This window comes from Scyliorhinus canicula, chromosome 8 (genome assembly GCF_902713615.1).
Source record: "Scyliorhinus canicula chromosome 8, sScyCan1.1, whole genome shotgun sequence".
NCBI classification, from domain to species: domain Eukaryota; kingdom Metazoa; phylum Chordata; class Chondrichthyes; order Carcharhiniformes; family Scyliorhinidae; genus Scyliorhinus; species Scyliorhinus canicula.
This window is the reverse complement of record NC_052153.1, coordinates 64,033,452-64,055,617: the sequence shown is the minus strand read 5'-3', so window position 1 is coordinate 64,055,617 and position 22,166 is coordinate 64,033,452. Positions and strand designations below refer to the sequence as shown.

At 44.3% G+C, this 22,166-nt stretch overlaps 1 protein-coding gene across 6 annotated transcripts in view; it reads left to right on the top strand.

Annotated features, from left to right (window-relative positions):
* LOC119970292 (probable global transcription activator SNF2L2) overlaps nt 1-22,166 on the top strand; it is a 188,747-nt gene that overhangs the window by 73,609 nt on the left and 92,972 nt on the right. For all 6 annotated transcript variants that reach the window (XM_038804675.1, XM_038804672.1, XM_038804676.1 and 3 more), the window contains 5 exons: nt 1,584-1,637; nt 2,878-3,008; nt 12,184-12,241; nt 17,686-17,789; nt 21,076-21,223. In XM_038804675.1, the coding sequence (XP_038660603.1) occupies nt 1,584-1,637; nt 2,878-3,008; nt 12,184-12,241; nt 17,686-17,789; nt 21,076-21,223 (495 nt within the window). The remainder of the gene's footprint in view (nt 1-1,583; nt 1,638-2,877; nt 3,009-12,183; nt 12,242-17,685; nt 17,790-21,075; nt 21,224-22,166) is intronic.

Genomic DNA, 22,166 nt, shown 5'->3' with positions numbered 1-22,166 from the left:
AGATCTTCTACTCGGCATGGTCTGAGATTGGACATACCCTCCATGATGTGCTATGGGACCCTCGGATGTCCCCTATGCATTGACTCTGTGGGAATTGTCCAGGTAAGTTTGAATTTCCAGTGGGTAATTCCCATGCTCCACAAATGCCTCTGAACTAAAGTGGGAAACATTGGCGATTTCAGACTTGCTTACCCAAGAAATGTTAAGACAGAAAATGTCCTAGTCTAACTCTTGGGCAACTATACATATGGCCATCTCTAATCATTCAGGCTAACTTCCCTCTGATTTCTCTTCCACACCTCACCAACCTGACCAACACTAACCTCTTCCGGATCTCAATAACCTATCCCCCTGCCACTTATCTTAGCCACCCTATCCCCTTACCAAATGTACCCACTTACCTTCTTTTCTTGGCTTTTTAAAGAATGTTTGGGACATTTAAACTCTTAGCAGAATATGGCAGCTAGTGCTGTAAAAGGGGGTGTGTGGCCTCTGCATGGCTTCTCTCAGCTGCTACCATCCTGCGCAATTTGGAAGGATGCTCCATCAGAAAATTGCCCGGGAAGGCAAGTGTTTTTGTGTCTGATCAAGGTTGGAAATAGGCATTCTGATCCTGACCAGAAGATTTGGGCCGTTTTGTTTCTATCTCTTCGTCCCCATCACTTGCCATGTTGTATCAGCCTTTAATCAGTAGCACTCCAGGCTGGTACTTGATGCTACGTTGATACAAGTTCTGTCTTTGTAATGAGATGTTAAATCAAGGCTGTGTCATTCATCGCAAAGGCATGTAAATGGTCCCATGGCACTACTTGAAGAGTGGGGAAGTTCTCCCTATGTGTGACCAATATTTATAACTCAATCAATAAAATTAATTATCTAGTTATTAACTCATTGCTATCGGAACTGGCTGTGTGCAATTTGGCTGTCACATTTCCTATATTACAACAGTGACTAACTTCAAAAGTACTGAATTAGCTATAGGGGCTCTTCAGCTCACTGGGCTAAATTGCTGGCTTTGAAAGCAGACCAAGGCAAGCCAGCAGCACGGTTCGATTCCCGTAACAGCCTCCCCGAACAGGCGCCGGAATGTGGCGACTAGGGGCTTTTCACAGTAACTTCATTTGAAGCCAACTCGTGATAATAAGCGATTTCATTTTCATTTCATTTCATAGGGTGCTTTGGAGGCACACGCCTTTTATATGTGCAAATTATTTATCTGTTCTTTATGTCTGTCTCCATTCTGTCTTTTCAAAATTGTTTTTGTGTTGTCGCACTATTGCTCTCTCTCTTAACATCACCACCTCCAACCATAATTTCACTAGTTTCAAGTGGAATGTAAAGTACAAGTATTTTCCAAACTGTTTTAAGTTCTCTAGTTTTTGTTTTACTGTTGTTTTGAAATTAGTAATGGGCTGCAGCAAATTCCACCGTAATCATATTTTTCCCATTTAATATAATGTTGACTTGCAGAAAATATTGTATGAATCATACTTTTGTTCTTTCTATTGATACAAGTTTTATGGTGTTATTATAATTATCATTAAAAAGCTTCCTCTGTTCATCTTTTTATCCTAAATATACAGAAAACGGAGGAAGTTTCTGAAGGAGTAAGTTCTAGCCTTGCTCCTGATGGAGAGGTACGTTGCTTTTGTCACTGCTTGCAGATTTTAAAAAAAATTATCTGGTCAAAAATTAAATACGATGAAATATTAATTATGTGAAATTAAGTTTTTTATTTTCATTGCCCAATGGTCAATTTCCATAATTTGAGAGGGGAAATGCATGTAGTTACCCATGCCATTGGCTTATCAATCTATTTCACATCTCAGTCCATATCATTTTTGGGGTGGGGGGATTTACTAAACAGATGTTTTGATTTGTCTCCTTTTGGCAACTTTTTCTATTGAAAGAATAGTAGAAAATATTCAGCAACCTGTTTCAAATCCAGGTCAGTATTTTCTCTGCCTCTATCCGTCCATTATTCTGCTTGTTATTCTGATAGCAGCCAATAGGAAAGAAAAAAATCTTGACTTTTGTTCTGCTAAAGACCTGAGAAGCAGCCAGCATTCTCCCTTTATTTTGGAGCAAGAGGTGATTCCTAAATCACTGACCCACCTACTGCCTGTACAGCATTTTAAAATGACTAAACCAAGAAATAGAGGTTCAGTTATTCTAAATGTTTTGTGTGTGGTAATGACCTAACATCTGCTAGGTAAAGAGGGGAGAGGAAATTTTTGAGCACATGGAAATCAGACTAAATGCATATTTTCTGAACGCACTGAACGCATACTTCAGAACGCACTGTTATAATGAAATTGCCAATTTTTGACATTTGTGCCGTTCTATGCCTAAAATTACTTCCTGTTTTGCAGTCAATGCACTGTAGAAACCTCCATTGTATTAATTTGGATTGGATTTGGCAAAACAGAAAGACTGCTTTGTAGACTTTTAAAATGTTTCATTTACTTTAAAATATAGATTAGTTGAAATGAAATGAAAATAAAAATCGCTTATTGTCACAAGTAGGCTTCAAATGAAGTTACCGTGAATAGCCCCTAGTTGCCACAATCCGGCGCCTGTTCGGGGAGGCTGGTACAGGAATTGAACCCTCGCTGCTCGCCCTGGTCTGCTTTACAAGCCAGCTATTTAACCCACTGTGCTAAACCAGCCCAATTGTGTGAAATTGTATGCATTTATTTTATCAGTTCGGGTATAATACGCTTGAATTTTATTCTATATATGTTGTCTTCCCACCATGTTCTAAAAATAAATTATCAGAAATGTATTCAAAATCTATTGATAATGTCTTGAACTGGTGTAGTGCAGTGTCTTTTATAGATTTTGTATTTACAAAATAAAACTTTTATATTTGTTAAGCTTTTGGATGAAAGCAGCCAAATGAGCGATTTGCCAGTCAAAGTTATTCATGTTGAAACTGGGAAAGTCCTTCAGGGAGCTGATGCTCCAAAAGCTATCCAACTTGATACGTGGTTGGAAATGAACCCTGGGTGAGTAAATCATGTTTGCATTTGGTGTAGCTGTAATAAAAGGTAGTTGTGTCATTTGAGACTGGAGACACTGCTGTCTTGTCATGCGATTCATTCAAACCCTCCAAACTTGGTCTGCAAGGACACTATATCTTACTCACTACTGTGACATTGCCTTGTCACCAAGGTGTGTTGTGCTATGCTGGCCATAGTTGCATCTGCCTTGCAGCTCCAGACTCCCTCCTTCTGATGCTATGTGATGACTCCTCTCCTCTCTGTTGCTGCCAGTTCTTGTGACTTAGAGATTTTCTGAGAGCCTGATCACCAGCAGCAGGCTATCGGCACGGGGAGAGAATAAAGCAACAAGATTTCCAGTTGTTTTTAAATGATTGTTTATTTGCCAATTAATTACTTGGAGCACATATTTGGGACCTTAACTTCCCTGCATCTATTGTCATTTGGTGCTCTCCACATCCTGAAAATCCCTATGAATACATTGTCAATTCTTGTAGCCCTCTCATGCCCAAAATGTATCTCCCCATATGGCCCCACTGCTGTGCTGCCACACCCAATGGCAACCTCTTCTTTTCTGTCACTAACACCATTACCTTCCAGTTACCATAGTCCAAGAACCCTGGGCGGGATTCTCCGAAATGGAGGCAGAGTGTCCGCACCGTTGTGAACGCCGCCGCATTTCACGACGGCGTGAAACGGGCGCGGGTACGACAGATTCTGGCCTCCACAGGGGGCCAGCATGGCGCTGGTGCGATTCATGTCGCTCCAACCTCCCTGGCGTCAACTGGGTGCTGCGCTAACCCGCGCATGCGCGGGGTCTTCATCAACATGACAGCTCTGATGCAACATGGCGCGGGAGTTCAGGGGCCGGCCGCATAGCAAAATAGGGCTGGGGCTGGGGCTGGAGAGGCCGTCCCCCCGACCCTGCACGCAGAGTTCCCGCAGTTGTGGACGGCGCCACCGGGAATCTGCCGTTTCCACGCAGCCGTTCGGCCCATCAAGGCCAGAGAATCGGCGGCCCGCGACCGGCGCCACGCCGAATGCACCGGGGCAAATGGCGTCGATGCTCCACTCCTCGGAGAATCGTGGCGCGGTTGCGGCAATTCTCCGGCCCGCACGGGGCTCAGAGAATCCATCCACCCCCCCCCCCATGTCTCAGCTCAGGTTGTCGCATATATCATCCCTCTTTTGTGCTACCATTACAACTATTCTCCATCTCGTTTGTACCAGTTATGGTCGTTTTTAAAAATTAGATCTAGGTGCCTAACCATCAGAAATGCCCCACACTTTTTTCTAATTCTCTCTCTGACCTGAAATCGCCCTCATCTCTTAAACAGGAATGTAGGAGGGCAGTTACTGCGGCCGCCCTCAAGGGTTTTATGAATATGAAAAATGGAAGATCTTTTTAAAAAATGAATCTGGTTCAAGGTTTAAAAAAAAAAGTGGCGCAGTGGTAGCACTGCTGCCTCATGGTGCCGAGGTCCCAGGTTCGATCCCGGCTCTGGGTCACTGTCCGTGTGGAGTTTTCACATTCTCACTGTGTTTGCGTGGGTTTCGCCCCCACAATCCAAAAATGTGCAGGCTAGGTGGATTGAACACGCTAAATTGCCCCTTAATTGGAAAAAATGAATTGGGTACTCTAAATTTAAAAAAAAAAGTCTTGTGAAAATGCAATGCGAGTATTTTGCCTCTGTGTTTCCTTAAATTAGGAACTAAAAAAGGTGGAACAATTAACTAGTTAAAGATAAGGAATCAGTACTGAAAAACGGGCGGAACTGTAGAAATGATTTCCTGATTCCAAGCATCTACAATACTGCAAAACGTTGGGGAGAAAAGAGCAGACGTTTGACTAGTCTTTTATTATTCTTAAACATGAAAGTTGGACCAGAGAACTGGAGATAGACAATTTAATAATTTTCTAAATAGTGTATTGGCAAACTATGGGTCATTCAGCCTAATATTGGTATGTGGTACGCTTCTCAAGGCCGTAACGTGAGTTAGATTGGTGCTCCCTTAGTTGAGAATGAGTTAATTTAAGAACAGCTAGCCTGGATTTATGAAGGGCTTATCATTCATTACAAATTTAAGATTTTTCTGATAAGTCAGTGAAGTGTATAGATAAAAGGAAATGTCATAGAAGTTGTCTTTCAGGGTTTTCAAAAAGGATTTGACAAAATGCCAGATAAGTGACTTGATAACGATTATTAAGCATCGTAGCATGGGTAGAAAGCTGGCTAAATGACTGGAAACAATAAACTAGCTAATGTTTATCGGATTGGAAATTTATAAATAGTGATGTCCTCCAAAATTAGTGCAAGCCTGATTTATTTTTCTTCATAAATGCTTTGGACTGGATTGCAGCAGCATAATATCTAATTTGGATTTTGAAAAATATTTTTGAGGTAATGTTAATAGAATGGTTAAGCCACCATTCAGTATTGATTAACAGTGCTTATTTACAGTTTTCGCATGCATCTTTTGTGTTTTTTTTAAAACACATTTTATTCAAAGTAGTTACTGCAAATAAACACCCTGGGAAGAGTGTCCCCCCCGGGGCAACAAACAGCTCCTCAAACACGGTCACAAACATCCCCCACCTTTTCTCAAACTCCCCTGAGCCCCTTAACTCATACTTTATCTTCTCTAACCGCAGGAAGTCGTACAGGTCACCCAACCATGCTGCTACCCCCGGTGGTGATGCCGACCGCCACTCCAGCAACATTTTTCACCGTGCAATCAGAGAGGCGAAGGCCATGACATCGGCCTGCCTCCTCTCCATGAGCTCTGGCTTCTCTGAAACCCCAAATATCTCCACAAAAGGGTCCAGGTCCACCTCTTCCTCCACTATCCTAGCTAAGACCGCGAACACACTCACCCAGAAACTTCCCAATTTTTCACAACCCCAAAACATGTGCACATGATTCGCTGTCCCCCGGCCACACCTCTCACACTCATCTGCTATCCCCTGAAAGAACCCACTCATTCTCGCCCAAGTCATATGCACCCTATGCACCACCTTAAACTGTATCAGGCTCATCCTTGCACAAGAGGTGGTCCTGTTTACCCTTCGCAGTGTCTCACTCCATACTCCCCAATTGATCTCTCCTCCCAACTCCGCTTCCCATTTCTCCTTGATCTTCACCACCCGCTCGCCTCCCTGCTCCCCCAGCCACTTGTATATATCCCCAATTCTTCCCTCCCTTTCCACATGCGGAAGCAGCAGTCACTCCAGCAGGGTGTATCCCGGCAATCTAGGGAACCCCTTCCAGACCCAAAGTCCCTAACCTGTAGATACCTGAACTCACTACCCGTCGGCAGCTCTACCCTCCCCCTTAGCTCCTCCAGACTGGCGAACCCCTCCTCCAAATACAAATCCCTCACCTTGACAAGCCCCACTTCCCTCCACCTCCTGTATACACTATCCATCCCCCCCGGCTCAAACCCATGATTCTCGCACAGCGGTGCACCGACATCCCTTCCACCCTAAAATGCCTCCTCAGCTGATTCCATACCGTCACCGTGGACTGCACCACTGGGCTCCCTGAATAACTACTCGGAACCATTGGCAATGCTGCCGTCACCATAGCCCTCAAACTAGACCCTTTATAAGATTCCTCCTCCATCCTAACCCACTCTACCCCTTCTTCCCACCACCGATGCACCTTGTCCACATTCGCCATCCAATAATAATGAAGCAAGTTTGGCACCGCCAACCCGCCCTGCTGCCTCTGCCTCTGTAGCAGAGTCCTCCCCACCCTTGGCACCTTCCCCATTCATACAAAGTCAGAGATGATTATGTCCACTTTCCAAAAAAAGGCCTTTGGTATGAAGATCGGGAGAGCTTGAAAGATAAACACGAACCTCTGCAGAATATTCATTTTCACCACTTGGTCCCTCCCTGCCAATGTTAAGTACAGTGTATCCCGCCTCTTAGATCCTCCCTTGCCTCCTCCACCAGCTTTGTTAAGTTCCACTTAAGGAGCTGCGTCCATTCCCTCGCTACCTGAATCCCCAAGTACCTAAACCTATCCCTTGCTACCGTAAATGGCATCTCCCCCCCCCCCCCCCCAAAAAATTAGCCCGCTGTGCCAGCTCATTCACCCGGAATACCTCTCTTTTCCCTACATTCAGCTTGTATCCGAGAACTCTCCAAACCTCCCCAACAGACCCATAATCCTTCCCATACTCTCCAACGGATCCGAAACCTACAGCAGGAGGTCATCGGCATAGAGCGACACCCGATGTTCCCGCTGCCCCCTCATTATCCCCTGCCACTCTGCCGACCACCTGAGACGCATCGCCAATGGCTCTATGGCCAGTGCAAACAGCAGCGGTGACAGCGGGCACCCCTGCCTCATATCCCTGTGTAAGTCAAAGCTTTGTGAGCTCATATCATTTGTCCTCACCCTCGCTCTTGGCGCCACATACAGCAACCGCACCCATGCCACAAATCTCGGCCCAAACCCAAACCTTCCCAAAACTTCGAACAAGTACCGCCACTCCACCCGTCAAATGCTTTGTTCGCGTCCATGGACACCACCACCTCCGGTACCAGAGCTCTTGACGGATTCATCACCACATTCAACAGCCGTCTTATATTACTCGCGAGCTGCTTGCCCTTCACAAAGCCTGTTTGATCTTCTGCAACCACCCCCGGGACACAATCCTCCATCCGGCAACAACTTAGCCAATGCTTTCACATCTGTGTTCAATAGTGATATGGGTCGAGACCACATTCCACTGAATCCCTCCCTTTTTTTGGGATTAGTGTGATTACCGCCTGCTTCATCGTCTCCGGCAACTCCCCCTTCTCCAGTGCTTCATTAAACGCCCCCAACAGATGTGGTGCCAGGTCCGCTGCAAATTCTTTATAAAATTCTGCTGGGTACCCATCTGGCCCAGGGGCCTTCCCCAACTTCATACCCCTGATACTTTCCAGCACCTCCCTCAGCCCCAGGGCCTCCTCCAACGCCTGCCTCTTTGCTTCCTCCACCTGGGAAATTCCAGCTCGTCCAGAAACCGCCTCATGTCCCCCTCCCCTCCTGGGTCTGCCTCATAAAGTCCCTGGTAATACTCTCTAAATGCCTCCCCTATCTTCCCTGGCTCTGACACCACATCCCCAGCCCCAGTCCGGATCTTCAATATTTCCCTGGACTCAGCCTACCTCCGCAACTGGTGCGCCAGCCTATGCACTTGCCCTATGCAGTTGCCCTACCGCCCTCCCTGTTGTTAGCCTGTCAAATTGCCCCTGCAACATTTTCCTCCTTGCCAATCCCTCCACTGTAGGCACCCTCGAATATTCCCTGTCCACCTCCACTATCTCACTCACTAGACGGTCATGTTCCGCTCTCCTTTCCTTATTCGCATGAACCGTAAATTAGAATTTCTCCCCGGACCACTGGCTTCAGTGCTTCTCAAAAACTGCCCGCTGACACCTCCCCATTCTGATTAAACTCCACGTAATCCCTAATTGCCAACCGCACCTTGTCACAAAAACCTCCATCCGCCAACAACCCTGAGCCAAACCTCCACCCTGGCCTCTGCTCTTGACCTGTACTGAACCGAAAATCAAGCCAGTGGGGTTCATAGTCCGAGATAACTATCCCCACATACCCCCAACCAAAAATCTCCCAACTGACTACAAAGTAATCAATTCTCGAATACACCTTATAGCCGTGTGAAAAGAAGGTACACTCCCTTCCCCCTGGGTCCTAAAAGCGCCATGGATCCACCATACCCATCCTCTCCATACCCCCCCCCCCAAAAAGCTCCCTTGCCATTCGTAACCTACCCATCAACCTGGGGCTCGATCTATCCACCCTTGGCTCCAGGGCACAGTTAAAATCTCCTCCCATGATCAACTGATGCGTGACCAAACCCGGAATTGCTGCCTGCAACCCCCTCATAAAACCCACATCATCCCAATTTGGGGCATACACAATTACCAACACTACCGGTGCCCTTCCAGTACCTGACTCACAATCACATATCTCCCATCTGGATCCCTCACCTCCTTCGCACTCACGAATCCCATTTTTTTGCTCATTAAAATCATCAAACCCCGAGTGAAAAACCTGCCCAACCCACCCCTTCCTTAACCTAACCTGGTCCTTCACACAGAGGTGTTTTTCCTGCAAAACGACCACCCCCGCTTTCAAGCTCCTGAGGTGCGTGAACACCCGCGAACATTTAATGGCCCATTCAGTCCCTGGACGTTCTACATTACCAACTTTACCGGAGGCTTGTGCCTCAAATCCCCTCTACCATCTGTCATCTTCCCCACTTAACTCCTGCCCCTTTAATTCCACTCTGTACCTAGCCCATCCCAGATGGCCCCTTTCTTCGCCCTTGACCATGTCATCTCTCGCCCCCTACCGCATCGCAGAACGCCCCCTCCCCAGCGTTTCCCTTCCCCCTTCACTCCCCCGCCACCCCTCTTGGCCTTCTCCCCCACCAACTCACTTCCGTTCACCAGCATAACCTGCTAGCGCGGCTGCCCCTGCCCAGAGGCACATCCTTATGACCTCTTCTTCCCCCCCCCCCCCCCCTCCCCCCACCTCAGCTCCAAGAAGAAGGCCTCCTGCTGGCCTTACCCACCCCACCCAAACAAGGACTTCTCCTGAACTCCATGTAGCCTTCTCCAAAAGCAAACAAACAGATGTTAAACACAAACAGTCCCATAAAACAGGAGGGGGGGGGGATGGGAACATCCATCCCCACATAAACCTTTCACCGCTACAACTCCTTACAATCTCAACATTGAACAGAACCCCTCACCACCACCACCACCACAAAAAATGGCGAAAATCCCCCAATCCCTACACCCACTTCAAACATGCTCCCGACCATTACATAGTCCCAGCACTCCGGTTCCCAAGCATTGTTCGCTCAGTTCTCCCCCAGTTTATGCTCCTTAATGAAGTCTTTGGCCGCTTCTGGGGTCTCGAAATAATACTCCCGGCCTCCGAACGTCACCCATAATTTCGCCGGGTAGAGCACCCTAAACCTGACCTGCCGCCGGTACAGCACCGCCTTGACCTTGATGAAACCTGCCCGCCGTTTTGCCAACTCTGCTCCGATGTCCTGATAAATCTAGGCGTTATTTCCCTCCCAGTCGCAGCTACGCTTCTCCCTGGCCCACCGTAGAATTTTCTCTTTCTCCACAAATTTATGGAGATCACCGCCTGCGGCAGCTCCCCAGCTCTAGGCTTTTGCCTCAGAGACCTATGCGCTCGGTCTATTTCAGGTGCCTTATCCAGCACCCCTTCTGCCACCAGTCCCACCAGCATCTTTGTGATGTACCTCGTGGCACTCGCACCTTCCACCCCTTCAGGCAGCCTCATTATTTGTAGGTTCTGTCTTCTTGAGGTATTCTCCTGCTCCTCATCCTTTGCCCTCAACGTTTTACAAAGGTCACCTTGGAGCCCGACCTCCACCTCCAGAGCCACCACACGATCGCTGTGGTCCGCGATCACTCCTTCGATCTCCCGAATCTGCAACCCCTGCACCTCCAAACACCTCTCCATCCACTCCAAAGTACTCTTCAGGGGTGCCACAGTTTCTGCAATGGTCTTTGCACGATCCTCATGCATTTCTTTCCTCTGCTTATGGAATTCCTCCTTAATAAAAGTCAACAGTTCCTGTATCTGGGGCCTTACAGCTTGCCCCTCCCCCGCCTACATGTTGGGAGAGACTGTCTGTGAAGCGCAACACTTTCAACTTGCCAGCCAAATCTCTCACTGCTTTCTGCTGGGTCCGGTTATCAGAAGACATACCATTCCAGGGGTAAACTACTCCTCTAACATTCACCTACGCCTTTTCATCAAAATTCCACCCGGATCTGCGAGAAAAGAGCCCTTTTCTGTAACTTTAAGCAGGAACAGCCCTGTATGTGACCACTCATTCCATGGTCATAACCGGAAGTCCCGCACGCATCTTGTTATTGGAGTATGAAAACGCTCCTCCAGTATTCTAATGAAAATACCATAATTTATTCAATCACGACAAATCAATGGCCGCTTTACTGTATTTGCACTTAACTTGCATTTACAAAGCAGCTTTAATGTGGAGATAGTTCTCATGACACTTTAAAGCGGCAAAAGAGAAAGGAACAGGTATCAGGACATTTTAGGAGGATTAGGGAGCCTGACCATAAGCTTGATCAAATATTTGTTTGGAAAGATATTTAAAGGTGGGAGTGCTGTGAGTTTGTCTGTGGAATAAAGAAGAGTGATGTCAAGACAGCTGAAACTCTGCCATTTATGGTGGAGTATGTTGAGGACAACTCAACAGAAAGGATGCAGGAGGTGGATTAAAGCAGCGGTGGTTGCACCTAATCAGCGGGATAAGACAATGGGAAGCTTTATCTAAGGATTTCGAATGCAAACTATTGGGGATGGGGTACGAATGCAAGTCAGCAAGTGCAGCTTGGAGTGGGCAAAGATATCACCTGAAGAAGTTTATAAATCATAAGATTTACCATGAACAATACCAGTGGAGTGGCTAGTTATTTATAATTGCACAAAGCACCCTTCTAAACTTAAAGTATTTTAGAAAAGGTTCTTGTGATGATGATCCAGAAATTTGTAAACAATTACAGTTACCCTCTGATGTAACTACAGTTGTAAATAAACTCAGTTCACTGGGTTTAACTCTTCAGCTTGCATCCCTACAGGGGATACTTGAACAATGGCTTCATATGGATAGATCTGGTCAGTAGCTGAGCATAATAACTGTGCTCAAACCTAGGATTACCCAACAGGTCTGCCAGTTCATAAATTTCTAAATTTGTTGACTAAATAAAAGTGCGAATCAGACAGGTTGTTTGAACTGGTGATTTGATATTGTGAACCACGATACAAAACAGACAATAACTCTTTTAACAGAAAAAAAACTAAATAGAAGCCTATAGTGTGAATGACTAGTTATTATCTATTGAAAAATGCACTTAATTTAGTAAACAGAAACTCCTGTCCTTCAATTATATTACTAAAAAAAAGCCAATGAAAAGCAATTTTCATGCTTTACAGTAAGAACCAAAATATATTTATTCAGGTTATCTATAATTCATCATTTTTATTAGCTTATTAATGATTACTTATAGTAATAAATCTTTATCTGTATCATTTTAAATCTTTTAATTATGACTTTTTAAATCCTGACTTTTAAAAATCTCCTTTAGGTATGAAGTGGCTCCACGATCAGATACTGAGGAGAGTGGATCAGAGTATGAGGAGGAAGTATGTGCTTTTTTTTTTCAATTTTGTGATGTCTTAGAGCTTTATTTATTTTCTTCTGCTGATGGCATAAACCTCTTGAAGTACAGTTGCTTTCCAATACCACTCAAATGACCATTACCCCTATTGAGAGTCTTTGTGGTTGTATCAATAAAATATTTGACTTGGGGGAACATCATGACCAACCCTAAAGATAAAAGCAAATTACAGCAGATGCTAGAATCTGAAACAAAAACAGAAAACACTGGACAATCTCAGCAGGTCTGGAAGCATCTGTGGAGAGAAAGGAGAGCTAACGTTTCGAGTCTGGATCATTCTTTGTCAATGCTAGAGAGAACTGGTAGTGAGGTCAGAAACTGGCATCAACAAAACCAATGTGACGGCGGCGAAAGAACTGAAAGAGTGGGTTGGAGTCTGTACAGGATGTGGGGTGTGAAGAGCTGTCGTCGAGGTAACTGAGAGTCGGTAGGTTTGTAATGGATATTAGTGGATAGTCTATCCCCAGAAATTGAAATAGAAAAGCCAACGAATGGAAGGGAAGTGTTGGAGATGGACCATGTGAAGGTGATAGAGGGGTGGAATTTGGAAGTGAAATTAATAACTTTTCCAGATCCAGACGGGAACATTAAGTGGCGCCGAAACAGTCGTTGATGCACCGAAGAGTTGTGGAATGGGCCAGAGAAGGACTCGAACAAGAAATGATCCACATACCCATTAAAGAGACAGGCAAAACTGGGACCCATGCGGGTACCCATACCCACACCTTTGGTTTGGAGGACGTACCATGTTAAAGGCAAAATTGTTGAGTAAGAGGACAAGTTCAGCCAGACGGTGGAGAGATTTGATGGGTGGGGATTGATCGGGCCTCTGTTTGAGGAAGAAGCAGAGAGCTCTCAGACCATTCTGGTAGGGAATGGAGGGATAGAGTGATTGGACATCTATGGTAAAGATGGGGCGGTTAGGGCCGGGGAGAACGGGAAGTTGATATGGTGTAGGGCTTCGGAGGAATCGCAAATGTAGGTGGGAAGGGACTGGACAAGAGGAGAGAGTATGGAGTCAAGATGGGAAGAAATGAGTTTGGTGGGGCAGGAACAGGCTTACAAGATGGGCCTACTGGGACAGTCCTGTTTGTGGATTTTGGGGAGGAGGTAAAAGCGGGCTGTCAGGGTTGGGAGATTGAGGTTTGACGCTGTGGTGGGAAGATCTCGTGAGGTCAGTGACAGTCCTGAAAACAAGGATTGATGCTCGGTGGTGGGGTCATGGTCCAGGGGGAGGTAGGAGGAAGTGTCGGAAAGTTAGCGTTCAGCCTCTGTGATGTGGAGGTCAGTACGCCAGACAACAGCAGCCCCAACTTTGTCGGCAGGTTTGACGACAAAGTCAGGGTTGAACCTAAGAAAGTGGAGTGCAGCCAGTTCAGAAGGTGATGGATTTAGAATGGGTGAGAGGAGCAGAGAAATTGAGATGGTCAATGTCACGCTGACAGTTCTGAATGAAAAGATCAAGAGCAGGAAAGTGGCCGGAGGGAGTGGTCCAGGTTGAAGGGAGAATGCTGTAAAGTGGATAAAAGGATCTGTTTCTTGTTTTGGCGTCGGATGAGACTAAGGATGAAGTGAAACTGGGAACAAGGACAGCTTTTGGATAGGGTGAGTCGGCACTGCTGGAGAGAGATGTCAACTAGCTGTATGTGGCGGCGCATGGTGCTGAGCGTGGATCTCAATGCAGGAACAACAGTTTGAGGAACTAACTTTAATGACTAAACCTAATCTGTTTTCTACTAACATCCGCAAGCATGAATGGACAGCGGTGGTCACTACATTATGGGCAACAGCAGAATACCTTTCCCCTCTTAACTCAGGAATGTTGAGTTTAATTACGGCACTCCCTAGTGTTGCCTTGTTTGACATCAGCTAATTCTGAATAGGCTGTGCTCAACATTTTATTGTAAGCCCGCTTGTCGTTGGTGGAACCTGTCAGTGCTATTTCTGAAGTTGTTTAGATTACAGTTTAAAGCTTTTCAAATTGTCTGCTATTGAGAATACTCTGATTTTAGCTGTTCTATTTGTGATTTGTTTCAATAATTACCTGTGGAATAGGTCTTCGGTGTGCAGTTGTTTTTAAGTCTTTGGAATGACCCACGTTTTACCCTGCATTATCACTGGGTCAAAATCCTGGAACTCCTGAACAGCACTGCTCTTTTCCTTTATTCTTTTATGGGATGTGGGTGTCACTGACATGACCATCATTTAATACCGTCCCTAATTGCCCTTAAACTGTGGCTTTCCACACCACTTTGCAGGGCAGTTAAGAATCAACAACATTGCAGTGGGTCTCGAGTCAGAAATAGGCCAGACCGTATAAGGATGGCAGGTTTCAGGTGGGTTTTTGCAACAATGAATGATAGTTTCATAGGTTTCACCATTCCTGAGACTAGCTTGATTCCAGATTTGTTAATTACATTTGAAATTCCTCTGGCTGGCTGCCTTGGTGGGATTTGAATCCCTGCACCCAGTGCATTAGCCTGGACCTCTGGATTATTAGTCCAGTGATGTTATCACCATGCCAGTCTCTCCATTCTGTGGGTGTACCGACACAGCAAGGATTGCAAGGGTTCAAGAAGATCCCCACCACCATCTCAAGGTCACATAGGAATGGGGCCTAAATTCTGACTTTGCCAGTGATGTCCACATCCCATGAATGAATTGATCCATCAATCTGCCTGTTTGGTTGTGTGTTTAAAAGTGCTGTTGTGCATGTAAATAGTTTCATTTGCCAAATTCCAAAATCTATTCTTTTTGTTTTATAAAATGACAGCATGCTATAAAAGGCCAACTCAGTATTTCTGCAAGGTCTCAGCTAGCAACTATTACCAAGGATTTATTTCCCGGCTGCTTGCCAACTTTATGAAGATTGAGCATGCTGGAAGTAACTGGAATGGGTTGAAGATGGTTTCAGACAGATTTTATAAAGTATTTTGAAACAATGACCTCCGGGTTCTTAATTCTATTTAAATTGACTAGCAGTTATCCTGACTTGTGCATTAAAGCTCGTTGTAAGATGGGGCTCACTTTACTAAATGGAAAAACATTGCTAAGAGCTTTCCTTTCTAATGCTTTTATTTACTGGCCTGGAGCTTTGTTAGTTTATTTTGACGCATTTCATCTGAAATTAGAGTAAATGATTGCAGAATCTTTAGTGCTAATTACATGCCGCATAACTCTAGTTTCTGAAACCTTTTGAGCTAGTTTTTGTTTTAAAAGGTGCAAAATACTGGAACTGCCCATAAAATTAGAACCCATCCAGAAAGAAACGATCATTATTGGGCATCTCTGCTAATTGGATGCGTTTGCTGGACTTTAAGGAGGTTATTCAAATTGTTACTTATAGATAGTAGATTGATACTGTGATGTTTTGTGAAGTGCTCATTTTCAGCTGTATTAAACTACAAGTAATTCTCAAATATATTGAACAATATTATTTAAAGCAAGATTTTTTAAAAACGTAGCCAATTGCGTTGGTATATAGCAGATTTTGTGTTTTGATGATATGCGGTGTGGGTGAGAGAAAATTGAAAGAAAACTGCATAAAACTGGCACTGTGTTTTTGATATAAATTGCATCTGAATCAGCAATTGTGCCCAAAGTGGTTCTGAAAACTCCCTAAAGTTGATGTGTTGAATTATTGTTCACATTGTTCAAACAGATTAGATTCCTTATTGGAAATTTGAATGAGTTTTTGGAAACCTGTGGAAACTTGCATTGTTCTGGATTGATCCATCTTGATTTATTGCTTGTTACAAACAGAAATTGAGTTTCCCCAGCCTTTGCTTTAAATCTCAGCATCCAAAAGGCTAGTTAATTGTTTTCCCCTTATTTCATCTTTACGGTTAACAAACATATTTGAAACTCTGAAAAGATATTGATGAGGAATATTACTTTGCGTCTCCACTAATAATATAGAAAACAGATCAAAATTATGTATTTAAAATAAACTTTTTAAACAATAAGCATAGCAGAGGTCTGAAACTGTGACCCTAATGGTCGTGGGTGCTGGCTCTGGATGCTGGATCAATTGAAACCTTTTAAGACTTCGGATTGTTAGGTATGGTTTGGTAAAGAGTATCAAGGAATATGGAGCAAAGTCAGATAAATGCAATTGAGATGCAGGATGCGATCTACTGTCCTAGATGCTGGGAAAGGCTTCCCACAGGCTTCTCGTCAGCCAGTACACCTCAAGTGATCTACCCAGGTCTCACATCTACGATGAGGATCCCGTCCACAATGGGCGGGACCAAGCCTGACCCGGGATTATCAGGCTACCGGCATCTACCAGCCTCCCCAGGGAGTCCCCAGCTGGGTGCCATTCAGTACCAGTTCACACAAACTTGGACCAGGCGGAACGGTACCCAAGGGTGGGGTGGTCTCCAGGGCCATCGGAGGCCTCTGGGTGGTCAGGGACAGGGCAGAGTGGCCCCCTGGTTGTCTCCTTGAATGGGTGGCACTGACCAGGGTTAGGACCTGAGGGTGCCATGCACATGAAAGGAGGGTGAAGGAGGGGTGTATGGCAGGTACGAAAGGGCTTTCGGAAGGTTGGTGGAGTGCCTGGAAGGGGGAGGGGGCCCAAAAGGGGGAGTGGGAAGGCTTGAAAAGGTTGGGCCCTCAGCGACCACATAGCGGGGTGTCATCACTTCAGGGTGTGTGGGGTAATGCCCATGTGTGCGAGGAGGTGACATTGCCCATGGGTGGGGATGTGGGCCTAACCAGGGAGAAGCGCCTGAGGACTCAAAAAAATTATTAAGTGTCATTAGTTAGTGGTGAGGAACTTGCAGACAGAGGGTGAACTCTCAGCAAAACCCGCCACAAATGATACTTTAAAACTTTTTCATTAGATCGTGCCCATGGTCTCATTGAATGTTGAAGCGGCCTGAGGGCTAAATGACCTACCCCATGTGATACGTGAGCTAGTGGCATAAGACGTAGGAACAGGAGCAAACCATAGCCCATCGTGTCTGCTCCACTATTCAGTGAGATCCCGACTGATCTGAATGGAAGAACAGCCTAGGTTGATTGACGTTTTTACTGGTTTCTCAAAATAGCTTGCAAGAGTTCAGGAATTTCAGGATAGGGCATTGTGGGTGTGAACATCCATTGTGTCAAATCATATTGCACTGATGCTCCTCTGTGCTTCCTTTTTAATAAAATCCAGCAACCAATTAAATGAGATGCATCTTGTTCCTTTGTGTCCAAGAGTTTGTTGCTAAATATATATAAAGGCTTCCAACCGCAGTTGATGAATCATCCCTCTGGAAATTGATTCTTCAGTATGTCCTTTTAATTTGTTTCATCTCGGTGCTTGTGCTGCAAGACATAAAAAGACTCCAGTTCTAATTGATATACTGCCTCCATGTATTGTTTGATTTAAATATAAGGTTTTTGGGTTTTTCTTTTGAGGAGGAAGATGAAGAAGCCCCAGTTGCACCAGACAGTGAAGAAAAGAAGATTATTGTTCCTAACATTGAAGACGTATCAGACTTTTTTGCAAAGCAGATAATTGAGTATGTATTAAAACTTGAACCTCTTGCAAATAAAATCCTAAATAAATTACAAGGAGTGAACAGAGTGAAAATGGCCAATCCCAAACTTTAAAAAAAAACTTGCATTTCCAAAATGGGCAGTCAGCGCTACTAAGGAAAGAAGTGTGCCAAACAAATTCTTCAAATGTCCTTTTCATCTGCAGAAGAGAATCTGTGTAAACTTTAAGTGCCATCAAGTGGCAGAAATGCGAAACTGCAAGTGACCAAGAATGATGCCAAATAAGAGGAGCTCCTGTAACAACTCTAATGCACCGAGGAAACATTTTCTTTACCCTGATTGTGAGGGCATAAATCACGTGGGGGGTGGGGGAGGAGAGAGAGAGGTGCTGCAATCCTTTCCCTCCCGAACAGGGTGATCTGGCTGGCTTCTCCCCTACTACTGAACATCTCCTGTGGGTGTTGCGGGGTGCCCTAGGCCTCTTCTGCCCATCAGAATTGTGGACAGGTTGAACACCTGGGGAATTTTACAGACCCCACCCCCTTCAAGCCTGCCAGCAGGGTCATTAAAATGCTACCCCAAGTGCTATCCGTATTCTCTTTCTATGATGCATGCAGATGTATATTTTCAGGAGAACCTTTTTCGAAAGATCTTTAGCATTCGCTATTTGTTTTTGTATCACTAATGTATTTAGTATTATTTTACTGATGCATTAGATTTTCTTGTTGGTTAGAATCAATTTATCAAAGCATCCAAATTAATACGCAGTGTGCAACATTTGTTCATTTCATTATCACATATAATCAGATGCATAACAGGCGTATGCAAAACAATTAAATGGCACACCTGAAAAGGAGGAGAACATGAGTATGAGTACTGCCAGTAGTAAGTTTTTTTTTCTGCCTTTTTACCCCATGTTATTAAAGACCGCTCTCAATTGAAAGCGATACTTTTGGTTGCTGTTAGAGAGTTTGGTTAGGAAACTTGAGCATTCAAGGCAAATTCCAAATTGAACCAGAAATGTCTAAAATAGGAGGAAAATTGTAATGTGGGTAAATTGTTAAGTTTCTGTCCCTGCCGTGGCACTCATAAAAGCTGGAAATGCCATCCTTGACCGACGAGGCATTATCTCTCTTCCAATCTTCCATTGTCCAAGTCAGTGGGATTGTTCTCACTAATAGAATTGTGAGAGCAATTGATCTATCAAATAGTAATCAGAATATCAGCAGCAATGACTTCGGTTTCAGTCTCCACTGTTAACCTTGAGTCTCAAAGATCTAACCTTTGTCCTCTTCCATTTATAGCCCTTCCCTTAGTAACATCATCTGCAGACATCGAGCAAAGTCAGATAAATGCATGTGCTCTTCCATGTTTGCTGATGACACGCATCTCTACCTCCTCGCTATCTTTCTCGATACCGGCCTCCCGAGGCCCCCATGTCCGCTCCTGGCAAAGCCTTATACCGTGGGGTCAACCATCGATACTTGGTGTAGGCCACACTGTAGTACCAGAAGTGGCCAATGCTCCCATTGGTGCTGCAGGTACTTGAGAGCTCCTGGCATCTGATTGGCTGGCAGCCCTCGGCGGCAGGACACCTGCCTGGATTTTCGGGGTCAGAGGATGGGGAGGGAGATAATTCCTAAAGCAAGAATCGGAAGCCCAACGCTGATCAGGCAGCAATAAATCCTATTGGGCCTCCTGGAAACAGCTGTGGCAGTGTTGTCATCAGTTTCCCGGCCATATTACGGCTATTAAAGTCTGTCCCACATCTTTGTCACAAATACTGCCTCTGCTCTTGTCTCAATACGTTTGCTGTTAAAACTGTTATTTATCACCACCTTAACAGTTTGTCTACTCTGCTGCTTAACCTCTTGTTCACCACTCTGTGCAAACTCAGCTCTTCCATAACTTTGTTACCCATATCTTGTAACAGGTCCTGCTCACGTATCACTCCTGTCCTTGATTTCCCATGTTGGTTCCTGTTTCTCTAACAACTACAACCTTGTTTATAAATTCCCCTCAAACCCTTCCTCTGACTTTGACCAAATGTACCTTTGAGCCCTCCCTTTAGTCAACCACTGATGGGCATGCCTTCAGTCACCGGGGCACTCGTGCATTGGAATTTCTTTCCTGTATACTTCTGTGTTTCAAGATCCTTTTTTCCTCTGAGAACCACTCTAAAACTTATTTCTTTAACCAGGCTTTTAGTCACTGCGCTTTATCTCGCCCTTTGGTTCAGCATTGGCATCCATTTTGTCTGATAATGTCCTTGCAAAACGCTTTTGAATATTTTTCAATGCCAAAGGTGCTTTATAAAGGCATGGTCTTATTCTACCCCTTATTTGGGCACAATTTGGTTTGCTTTGGGAGGATATCCTCAGTTCATGTTGAGAGGTCAGTACAGATAAATCTTTTCTATTGTATTGCATCTTATTGAAATGCTTTCCACTACTGCCTGTAGTGAAGTTCTTGAGGAAGGGTTTATATGTAGAATTATGACATTGGGAGTTTGTACCTAGCTGAAACAAGTTTCCATTTACAAACTTTGGCTCAAGAATTCCGTAGACAGCGATCCTGGTGACTGAGCTATGGTCATACCTGTTAATACCTTCCAATACAGCACAGTGCCAGATTTGAGAGATGGGAATGCAGTCTGTTTGCATTGGACCAATGAGACAATAGTGCTACTAGAAGTTCACAGGACACTGGAACAATTGCCTAGTGGCCACTAGCCTCACTCAAAACTGAACCCTGCCACAGTTCTGATCAGCACCCAAGCCCAGGAAGCAATTTCCTTTTCTAACAAAAGTTCTTAGACCAAAAAGTTCTTTTAGATGAGAATCTCATCAGTGAAACCATACAAGCATCCTAGTGGAGGTCGCACTCCTCATTTTTTTTTTGGTATACTGTCTACCATTGAAACATCTGGCCCTGACCTGGCTCCACAGCAAGAACTGAGGAAGTTTCCATCCAGAGCTATCATTTGTGACAGCTGGCAGGGGCGTAAAGGAGTGCTTGTGTTTCCTTGCTTCCACTGATTTCTTGAGCGATCAGTCAGACCCCACAGTTTTTCAGAACCCTGCACCGGTCGTAAGAAAATGACGTGGGAATAAAACAGAATTGAAGTTGCCAACAAAAATGCATAATCATTATTTTGCCCTGATCAGTATTCTGTAGTTGTGACATTTGCCCTTGTTCACTTGTGGAAGAACACTAGTTCTGGATTTCACCATAAATAGATTTAGTAAAATATATTTTTTTTACTTTAATGGACAGGCGTGATTGATTATACTGTCCTTTTGATTTTAGGTGTGCTAAACAAGATGTTGATGATGAATACAGCATGCGAGCAGGAATGAAAGGTTCTCAGTCATATTATGCAGTGGCACATGCAGTGACGGAAAGGATAGAGAAACAATCAACTTTGCTGATCAATGGATCACTTAAACATTACCAAGTAAGTACAGAGATGGGACTAAGCATTATGTATAAATAGTTCCAACAAGTATTTATGATGAAAGTTTTCCCAATTACAATGAATCATGTTTTTATTTGCCTGAATTAAAAGTGCATTGCCATGGTAGTTGGAGCTTAGCAGCAAATGTCCTGCCATTCACCAGAAATGTAATGTTCGAGAAAGTGGGTATTGCCCATCATGCTTGAATAACCTGTCAGCACTTGATTGTTCAGGTCATGGTGTCAACAATAATTATTCAAACAAGTCAGAAATGGTTACTCTACAAGCACTCGGTTGTGAGTTTCAACAGATGACAGCATTATCCGGAGGTGAAAATTGAGAGAGCAGTCAGCAGTACAATACTATTAGTTATTGCATCTCCCATTTTACTTTGAATGAATATACAACATTAGAATATTGCTTTGTAGCTTGGAGTTAATCAACTTAAGTGATCCCTAGATTTCTGGATCCCATTGAAGTTTTTAAAATATAAATTATAAAAGAGCATGTTGCAAACATTCATAGCATGATGATTAACAATGTAAAGTCCAGCTATTTTGCTGAGATTTACCCATTCCAAACTTAACTATAGAATTAGTGGAATTGCAATTACTATTATCTTCTTATCTTAATCCAACTTTTTGTGGGTTGACTTTCGAGGATTGATGTTAACAAAAATCGACATCTTTAAATGTCATCTAAATCATGGTTGGGAAAGGCTATGAACTGCAGCCCCAAGGAATTTGGAGGAAGGAGCGTTCAAAAAAGTTAATTACTTAGAGTTGTTGGTGGAGTGGGTTAAAGAAAACTTCATCCTATTTCTTCTATGTTTTGGATTTTCACAGTGGCTTCACTGTAGTGTTAATGTAAGCCTACTTGTGACGCTAATAAAGATGATTATACTTGAATTGAAACAAATTCTCCATGCCCAAATGCAAACTGC